Source organism: Fistularia commersonii, chromosome 17 (assembly GCF_037954325.1).
Source record: "Fistularia commersonii isolate RoL2024-O1a breed Wild chromosome 17, RoL_Fcom_v1.0, whole genome shotgun sequence".
NCBI classification, from domain to species: domain Eukaryota; kingdom Metazoa; phylum Chordata; class Actinopteri; order Syngnathiformes; family Fistulariidae; genus Fistularia; species Fistularia commersonii.
This window is the reverse complement of record NC_141300.1, coordinates 7,797,275-7,807,740: the sequence shown is the minus strand read 5'-3', so window position 1 is coordinate 7,807,740 and position 10,466 is coordinate 7,797,275. Positions and strand designations below refer to the sequence as shown.

The 10,466-nt window shown below is 39.4% G+C and overlaps 1 protein-coding gene across 1 annotated transcript in view; it reads right to left on the bottom strand.

Annotated features, from left to right (window-relative positions):
- Positions 1-1,625: 1,625 nt before the first annotated feature.
- Positions 1,626-10,466, bottom strand: part of banp (BTG3 associated nuclear protein) — a 45,477-nt gene continuing 36,636 nt past the window's right edge. The window contains exons 12-13 of the mRNA XM_086162958.1: positions 7,411-7,551; positions 1,626-3,164 (exon numbers count right to left, since the gene is read on the bottom strand). Of these exons, the coding sequence (XP_086019084.1) occupies positions 3,048-3,164; positions 7,411-7,551 (258 nt within the window). The 3' untranslated portion in view covers positions 1,626-3,047. The remainder of the gene's footprint in view (positions 3,165-7,410; positions 7,552-10,466) is intronic.

The following is a 10,466-nucleotide window of genomic DNA, read 5'->3' as shown; positions in this document are numbered from 1 at the left end:
TTATTTTAGTGAGGGGTGTCATCAATGTACATTGTTCCCATTCAGTTAGAATGCCTCTAATGAGGCAAATTCAAAGTGCGCCCTTTATAAAAAAAAGGGTATTTCATCCTCATCACATAAAATTTTGCAGGAGTGTTACACAGAAAATATGATAAATTTGGCATCACCTGTTATGATGGCATCACCATTATAAAAAAAAAAAAAACAACATAATTTGGTTTCAACATCCTAAACCATGGTTATCATACTCCTTTAGTGTCATTAGAATTTCTAAGTTAATAAGACAATTGTAAGATAATGGGGGAAATTCGGGTGTTGCAGCAACACAAGGCAGAGTACAGGTGACAAAAGGCAAACAATATTATTAACAATAAAATAAATACACAAAAAAGGACAGAGACAGCAACAGTAGAAAGATAAAAGAAGATAAACTGCTATGTGAGGATAGGAGTAAAGCGACATGAGGGAGTGACAGTTGCAGGTAGTGGCTGGTACTACAGATGTAACTCCAGCCGTTCAGAGTTGTGTGCCCTCTAGACTGCTATTGTGCAGTCTGATAGCCATAGGTACAAAGGAGCATCTGCAGCATTCAGTTCTGCACCGGGGTGGGATGATCCACTGGCTGAATGACCAACCCATCAGCAACGACTCGCTGTGCAGGGGGTGGGAAGGATTGTCCAGGATTGCTCGAAGTTTGTCCTCCCTCCCCTCAGCCACCCCCCCTTGCATTGAAGTAAAAGGTTGATGAAGGATGATATTTGTTTTGTTTTGTTTTTCAAACAATTCAACATCCATCCCAAGATGTTACAACACATTGGTAAGTCCTTTGACTTTGTGTGAATTCCTGAAAACATTAACAATAAATAAAACATTCAATCCTGATGAAGTTTTGAAATATTCTTCAAGTAGAAGAAGTGTATGCTCTGCGATACAGGTTTGTCAGTAGACATAGAGTAGATCAAACACAGATCTGAGGCACTTAGTTTCCCAGAAGATTAACAATTTCTGATTTATGATTCTTGTGTGTGGGGATTTTAGGTTAACAAAATATGCCCACTCATCTTTACACATGCCAGAATAACTCCACCAGCCTCGTATTATTCCAGTGCCAGAGAGGAAGGTCCAATGCCAGGTGAACAGAGATCAGTATGTTCAGCCTGCAGAGTTGCCAGTATCAGAGTAAAACATAGCTGCTGAGAGAAGGATAGGAGACACGTCATTTGGTCCCGCTCCATCATTCCTCTCCTCCTCCCTAAATATACAATCTGCTTCCAAACAATCTCGTCGCTCCATCAATCATTCACCGCTGTTTTCACCAGGTTATCTCAGGAGCAGCCTCAGAGAAGGTCAGTTACTATAGTAACCCATTCAGCGGCTGGACGGGACCCAGGGTTGTAAAAGTGAAGAGCCGGGTCCGTTCCTTAAATTTAATGGTGGGGTCATCGGTAGAGAGACTGATATCAGAGGACCCGCCAGTGAATCCCACAAAATTTTGGACCACCTGAGTGAATATATCTAAAAAGGAGTAAACGGACTCAACCCTGCTTCTCCTTGGGAAGCAATGTTTAAGCCCAAAAGAATATTTTATCCAGATAGAAAGGGGAATGAATGTGAAGAGGAGGGAGAGTAAAAAGGTCAGACTGCAACAACAGACTGAGAGGAAAGAAGAGGAAGCAGCCAAGACCATGGATGTTGTTTCATCAAGTTCATTTTGTCGCCTGATTCTTCCCCCGACTCCAAAATCCACCATAACACCACACCAAGTATGGGAAACTTCCCTGAACATCACATATTTTCAGAATGCCTTGCTTTCTTACTTACTAGTGGCAAAGATATTCATAACTAGCAGAGCATCACTTCGATACATAATGGTGGCACATTTTCAAAGACAATTCCAGGCAGCGGGCAATTAGTTGATCTGGGGAAGCATTATTTCAGTTAAACACAAAATGATAAGGCCAATTATAATAGCTGACAATATTGTATAGTAAACATTTCTGAAATAAACTTGTGGATTTAGGCAAAGTCTTTTCTTGGAAAACGTTCAAAGAAAGTCCAATGGGCAAGGTTGATAGCTGCTTACAATAACAGAAAAAAACAGCTAAAATGAAAACACTTTTATGGCAACCGCAAACATGTTTTATTCACATGAATGGATCTCCAACACACATAACTGGGGAAATAAACAATAAACAGCTTTAAGGTTTCCTTTGTTTTCTACAGGCTCTGAATACAGTCTAACACCGGAACCGTCTCTTCAGCTTCATGACTTCTAAATCTGAAATGTATAACCCTACGTCCTCGTAGCAGGTTACAATTAGATAAATCCAACCAGGCTGTGCCGTTAAATCAATATGAGTATATGCCGAAGAATGTGACCGACAGCACTCACAGTTGAGAGAAACAGCTTGGATTTAAGCACGAAGAGTCATAGGACCATTCATTTATCATGACCAGGAGTAGCTGTCTTCAGGTAATTCTGGTTTCCGCTGGTGTCCACTGCGACAATAACGATAATGTGAAAATGAGTAAAGCACCGATTGTGTGATGTGAGAAATATGGGTTTTGTGGACGTTAATAGGGGTTTAGGAATTTTCCAAGCGATTTAACTCCAAACGACACCCCGGTTTTCCAAAGTTGTTGTAAACAAGAGTGTGTGCGGATGACGTCACATGGTGATGGTCTACATAAGTAGCATTCTCCTAGGACAGACAGTAATCCCAGTGTGTATGTGTAGTTGGCCAGGTCGTTCTGGTGATGACAACACCAGAATAAACTCCAGCTGATTTTTGGAGTATCACTGTATTTTTCAAGTCTGAACGTTTCCAGATTCTGAAATCTGGTTGGCAATAATCTGAGCAGTTAAACAAGGAAAAAACAAAAAAAACAAAACAAAAAATGACTTGTCTTCCTAATTCATCATTGACCTTCAGTCTTTGTTAAATAGTTTCTCATTCAAACACTTGTCAGAGAGTTTGCTTTTGTTGACCTCGGTGCTCCATTTTGTCTGGTCTGATAAAGCTGGAGGGTAGAAGAAGAAAGTTCTCTCAGGTTGCCACAGAGGTGACAATCTGTACCACCTCGCCATTCTCCCCCTGGATGGCACCCTGTATTGCTTCTTTCACCTCCATGTCTGCCTGAAGGGCTGGGGCAAGCTCAGTCGCCTGGGATACCAGAAAGACATAAGAAGTAACAAATGTGAAGTTTGAGATCTTTCAAATTAATCAAAAAGAAAAATGTCAGCAGAGGAATGTCTTTAGGCCTAACGGGAGGGGGAGGACGGGGTAAGCCATGGCCCCCATTCCTGTTGTCATTGTGTATTCTTGTGAATAGGCCACAGAAAGGAGGAGAGGAATGACAAGGGAGATCAGAGAGGTGATATCAGGCAGGAGAAGAAGGGTGAGGGCTGGTAAAAGGAATGAAGAGCGGAGGAGAATGACAGATGGGGGGAGACTTGACAAGAGATGAGCCATTTGTATATTAATGCACTTTGTCTGTCTGCATGGCCTGTATCAGACAGAGCAAGGTATTGTATGGGTAAAAACTCCTTAAAAGATGAGAGGTTCATGACTCAATCCTGGATGATGACTGTGAAGAGTGACTCACTCCCTCCTTGTATGTACGCCAAAAGTTCCTTCAAACACACCTGCAGCATTTAATCCTTCTTTCAGCCCAGTATGCTGTCACTAGAACAGCTGTACCTCACACACTGTAACCACTGGTGCTAAGGAGTCCAAGTAAAACTCATATTGATCCATGTTTTTCGTTGGGAACTTGGAACTCTGGCCACGTTGAACCGAATAGCACCGGCTTGTTCTCCATTTGGAGATGTTGACAGATAATGGGCTGATTGCTCTGAGTGGTACATTTCAGAGGTTTCTATGAGGTTTCTTAAAAAACAACCAAAAAATTTAACTTGTTGGTGTAGTCTCATTGTTAGACATGAGTTAAGGGGACATATGTCAAACTCTGACACAGGCTATCACCTCATTCAAGAAATGGACCTTGCTAGGCAAAAGTTTTAATGCTTGAGGCCTGCTTTCCATAATGGAAAGTGTTTCACGGAGATGGCAAATACAGAGATAAATCAATCCAAACGCGAAAATAATTTTTCAATAAGTTGTCTAAATGCTACCATATGTCTGGAAACAGACAAGCAATTCACGCAGTTCAACACTTTTCAGTAAAAAAAAAAGATTAGGAACTACACAAACCTACAAATGAACATTGAACTGAGAATATTTTTTTTTTACAGCATTAGACATCAAAAGATGACAATGATAATAATCACTCAAACCATGCTTCATATCTCCGCTACCATTTTGGACACTGAAATAGATGTCTTGCAATTTATATATGCAATATGATTTGAGTTTCATTTGCACTTCTGCAAAACTGTTGCTGCCCTGTCAGACTTTATTAACATACTTTTACATAGGATTAATTATTTGTTGTTAGAACCAACTACACTTTCACTTTATGAAGTCCTAAAATACATAATTAAAAAATATCAACACAATGGATATGTTTTGAAGCAAATTATTTTCTTTGCATGATGTCGGTACCACAGTCAACAAAAATATGCTCCTTGCATAGTTAGTGTGGTCCGATCAAAAGACACCACGTTGCTAACAAGTGGTTTTGTTCAGTTCACGATTATTTCCACATGCCCTAACCGAAATCAAGCTCAGTAAAAAGCAAACTGGTGGCTGATCGGACCTCATTCAACTTTGCTGATTTCCAGCAAAATGTGTGGGAAATAATGGAGCCCTGAAAATAAAAAGGAATAAAAAAAATATGTGCTGACAAACAATTTGAGTAGGCAACATGACAAATTGATCAGATGTTGGGCTAATCTGGAGACAGGTGGGTCAACTGCCCTGTTCCTACACACAGGTTTCAGTTTGACAAGGATCTGCTATGGCCTCCCAAACATTTATCAATATGGGATGCTCTGGCATCTGGACCACAGTAGTAAGAATAACTATCCTTGCTTTCTTCACATCTTGCTGCAAGTAGCTAGAGGGTAGCTATTTGAGTGCGAAGCTTGGGAAAAGAAGTAATCAGAGGATGTGATTCCAGTGGAGGGAAAAAACCAACATAACAATGACTATGCTTTTAGAGTTAAATCAACCACTTCAAAAGGCGACCAGGCTGCGTGTCATTGCACCATCCTGATTCCACATGTGGTTGCTGCTCAAGTTTGGTCATCAGGGACTCAGGCATTTCTACTAATTACTACTTTTCCAATTGTAACACTCTTTCCTTGCATTATTTAAAATGACTGTTTATTCAAACATGTTTAAGTTGCCTAATGAGTGTAACAGAAGTACACTGTATTTAAGCGTAATTACGATAAATTTGGCTGAATGGGGACCATTGTGAGTGGTTTAGGCTAAATTGTAGGAAAAACATTAATATTCCAATATTAAAGCTGGATATGTGACAGTATACGCAGAGCCTTATTATGAAGAGGATCAGATTACTTTCATACATATTTAGAGAGCTACATATTTAGAGAGTTGTGAGACCCAACAAGCAACATAATTTTACAGCTACACGGGCCATGTGTTCTCAAGTCAAGAAAGAAATGTCTATGCAAGAAGTGAATATATTATGATAGGAAAGAAGACCTTTTTTCTTTTGTAAGGAGGACTGTTTTCTTCAGGAGGACAATTTGTGATTTCTCTCCTAAGGAAAATATATCTGCTTTGGTGTCTCTTCTCTGATATGTTTTCAGTCATGTCTGTCATTAAATAATATTTAATATTATATAAACAGCAAGTTTTTAAATTAATTTGCCATCTTTTTGAGGCAATCTTTACTTGCTAACTTGTTAGCTTTACTTACTCATTACTGTTCATCAAAATATTTGTAAATAAGAAAGTCTGATGGTAAATCATGTATTGATTGGCCATTTCCTTTCAGAAAACAGCACTAAAGTAGTCTAATATAGTATGAGCTTAATGATACTTGTATTACAGTTGACAATCTAGCTGTGTGTTTGAGAAACAAGGCAGGCGGATCGGACAGCTTGTTGTCTGTTAGGTTTCACAGTAATTTATCTATGAGAGAGCCGACGTTGCAGCTTTACAATGAAATTAAGGTGTTTTCTTAAAACGAGATATTTTAGTTAAACTGTATAAAAGTATAAATATGATAAATTCATATCTGAAAGTCAATGCCCAATAGTGAGGTGGGCTACAAAATTCAATCAACAAATAACTGAATCAGAATATTTCAAATAGGTTCAGAGACTTTCCCACTTTTGCCTTTTTCATCAAAAAGCAACTTGCTCTTTGCACTGCAATAAATAGAAAGTTATTTTAAAGGCTAATTTAAAATAAGGTGTATGTGTTCTCTACAATGCACAATTGTGTTAAAAATGTCTATTATAACAATATGGTACTATTAACCAAGTAAAGTAGGTTAATAATACCATTGATATTATTGGAATACAATAGTCTAACTGTGTTGCTGTAGAGAAAGAGAACGATATGAAGTAATTTGCCAAAGGAGTGATTTGCATCACAACACATTAGAAAATGTACATAAAGGCAATTGTAAACTTATTTTAAATTAAATATTCAGGTAAAATTCAGTTTGCAAGTCATTCTACAGGTACTGTATGACATGTTCTTAATTCAATATGACATACATGTATTACTAATTACCAGTTCTTTTTGATGAAATAAAAGTATATACATTGTATGAAGAACTTGTAGGTGAGACTGAAAATCAGTTGCTACAAAATTCTGCGGATAATCCACCCTCAAAGTTCTCTGGCAAATGACATCTGTATGGTTTCATGATTATTAGAGAAAAGTTGAATGTGATGTGCTCCTCTTTTGAAACACTTGTAGCACAAGCCTATCTGGACAAAAAGTTAGAAATTACTGTTTACAATGACTCAGAGAGAAACTTGGGTCATGCAATAATCTCAAAAGGGTCACTTCAACTCCTGTCTCCATTTGCCCACACACTATCTGCATGAACAAGACCCTGATCCTGATATGAAGGAAGCTTATACTATTGTAATTACAAAAAGATGAATATTGTCACGTTCCATTCAAAAGTGGAAACAACCTATCAGAGTACTACCGTTGTGATCATGAGAGGACTCGAATCCTTGGAACTCTGCTAGCAGAGCTTAACTCAGATTGATGGAGTTTCTGAAGGACTGATTGCTGGCCTACATATGTAAGACTGATTGGGGGAACTCAATTATTCATTATTGAGAGTTTTAAAACAAACACATGTGATTGGGGACTGATTTAGATTAGTCGTGGCTCTGTTTTACCTCAAACTAATGGTGGCTGCAAACTACAGCACTTGGAGTGTTACAAACAATGTGTCTGTGTGCACGTGTACAAGAGCCTGCTAGTGCTCTGATTGGCCGTGTGTTTGTACCTGTACGGCAGCTGTGTGATCTGCGACAGGGGCGAGTTGGACATACTGTACTTGGATGTCTGGTGGGAGAGAGGAGCCCTCTACTGCTGTAGCAGCCCCATCAGCTGAAGCCACCGCTATCAGCTGGGCTCCTCGTAGCACCTGGGACAGACAAGGAGAGATACGACACAAATAAAAATTCAAGACACTTCGACATGTGACTCAAGGAATCATCAGAAATTTCTACATCATGTTGAATGAATTCTAATCAGGTCTGATATCAACTTTATCAAGCTTAACAAGCAACATAGTGGCTTTCTCTGTTATGATCTGATGATAGCATCAACACAACTTCTGCTCTTCTGTTGTCACTTAGTGTCATCCCAACCCTCTATTTATATACTTGGCTATGGAGGAAAGTAATGTGACATTAATGTGCGCAGAATCAAAACAACACAAACGCCTCCGTGTGATGAAGAAGAATTATTTCCAGGGGAGCATAAATTAAATTAGATAAGTCAGAGATGATGAGATCTGGGAAACTGTTGTTCTTTAATATTAGGGGATCTAATATTGACCTGAAGTTTGTAACTTCTGTACTTTGTTGTTGAATCTCTCCCTGTTTTTTTTTTGCTTTTTTTTTTTTCTTTTAAACAAGGCTTCCCCATGTATAACTTTTATTTCAAACCTAATGAAGCTCAGTATTTCAAATTTGTTAGAGCAGATCTGATCAAGAGTCTCGTGTTGTGTGCTGTATGAGGGAGTGCAAATCAAAGTCTACTTTTCTTGGAGCAAATATGGGAACACAGTTTAAGTCTCTCAAAGGGGGTTTTAATGGTTTGAAATAAAGTGCATTCCGACATGAAAAGACAACATGACCACATTAATATTCTCTGTTTCCCGGCCTTCCTCTGGAACACAGGCCTCTCAAAGTATCTCCACTCTGGCAGGTTTTATTCATATATTGTCTTGGTGTGGACTCAGTGATGTGTGAGGTCTCTGTATCTTACTCTATCCAACCGCGCTTGGTGCCGGGACTGGCATCGTCATGCTAAATAGACGTTCAAAATTCAAGCAAGAATATGCAAGTTTGCAAAATAACTTTAACCTCAAAAACCTCAACTACAGATGTGTCCTGCCCCCTAAAACCTTTTAAATCCAAAGCCCCACATTGATTCCCCCTCCACCAATCAACCTATGCTTTGAAGTTTGGCGCAAGTTAGGTCCCAATAGTTCATTTTACCACCCCAGTATCCATCAGCTCTATTCATCATCTAACAGACATGGCCAGTTTCACCACAAAATCTGCCACCTCATCACCATTATATGCATGGTCTAGGCATACTGATGGAAGCTATTAGTGTTGAAATTTGCCTGACTCACCCGATCAGACAACCAAGGATGCCTCTTGCACAGAATGACTGAGTATGCCACAGGCAGAATAATAATGAGGAAGTACCGGTATATAAGAGCTAAACAGCTATGTCAAAATGTTCACATTTGTTGACCTATAAAACTTTCTTGATGAATTAATAAATTTGCTTGAGAGGTTAAACCCGAAAACCAGAGAGGTAAAGGACTTAGAAATTTCATGTATACTTATGGCTCGATAGCTCTGAAGTTAACTCACAAATTACTCTTGTTGGAGCTACTCAAGATTCTTTGAGGTTCTATGATACGCTAAGCTGTCCTCCATCTCGGCAAAAAATCTAACACCCACTAGCATTTCTCCCAAAATGCCAAACAACAGTCCAGGCAGATAATGACTTGTCAGTCAAGCCATTAAAACAAGAATTCAAACAAAGCAATTGTTTCAGTTTGACAGAGGTAAACACAAATGGTGTTTCATCATAAAAAAAACCCAGACCTCATCACAGTACTCTCACAATCAGAAGCAATATACTTCTTTTGCCAACAGATTGGGAGAGCAAGGGTATGCAATTGTATGAGGGAATATTTGAATAATCTTAAACATTATGATGTCTCTGTACAGTCTCTCTGGTGTATGTAAGTGAACAACTGCTACTTCAACTGATGCTATGGTTGGTACTTGAGATTGTAAATACTTGTCAAATTCAATTATATTCTTAACTTCCAGTTTGCATTCTCAGCTGGAACAGAGTTTTGGATCTATGCAGCTTTTAAACAGGAACTGATCTGGTCCACATCCTGTCCCTTGACTATCGGAGTTAGAACAACTTGTCTCTGCTATTTCAGTAAAATACTGTCACATCTGGCTTCTATGCAAGATTGAGTGGAAGAAAAAAAAATCAAAAGCAAAATCTTCTTTAATGAAATGTACAGCTGCTTCATGAACGCTGCATGGATAAATTATAGCATTAAACTCCCTATTTCTGCCAATTTCCTTAAAGTTTAAATTATTTGCATCTTCGTATGTAGAAAAGACTATTAATGACCAAAAGAAAGCAATTCCTTGAGTACTTATGGTAATTATCTCTTATTTGTTTAAAAGGACATAATTATCATTAGCAGTGCTGGCGGCAAGAGTGCAATAATAAGTACACAATTATATTAAGAAATGTTTAAATTAGTCAGAAAAGAATCAGCCAGAGGAATAACAATCCTGATTGTTGAGTGAAAAACACAAAAATCCATAAATCCATCCATCCATAATCTACCGATTATCCAAAACTAAGGTTTGGGGGGGGTTGCGGGAGCCCATCCCAGCTGCCATTGGACAAGGGGAGGGGTACATACACCCTGGACTGGTCACAGGGCCACATATGGAGACAAAAAAACATCCACTCTCATTCACACACTACAGCAATTTTCCCAATATTTTCCAATTAACCTTCTGCATGTTTCATGAAGAACACAAACTTTGGACATAGTTTTCCCTTGCCCGGATACGGGTCACCGGGGCCTCCCCCTGGAGCCAGGCCCATGGGTGGGGCTCGACAGCGAGCGCCTGGTGGCCTGGCCTTCACCCATGGGGCTTGGCTGGACACAGGCCAAAGGATTGACATGGGTCTCTCTTCCCCTGGGCTCACCACCCACAGGAAGGGCCAGGGGGGTTGAGTGCAGTGCGAGTCGGGCGGTGGCCGGAGTGTGGTACC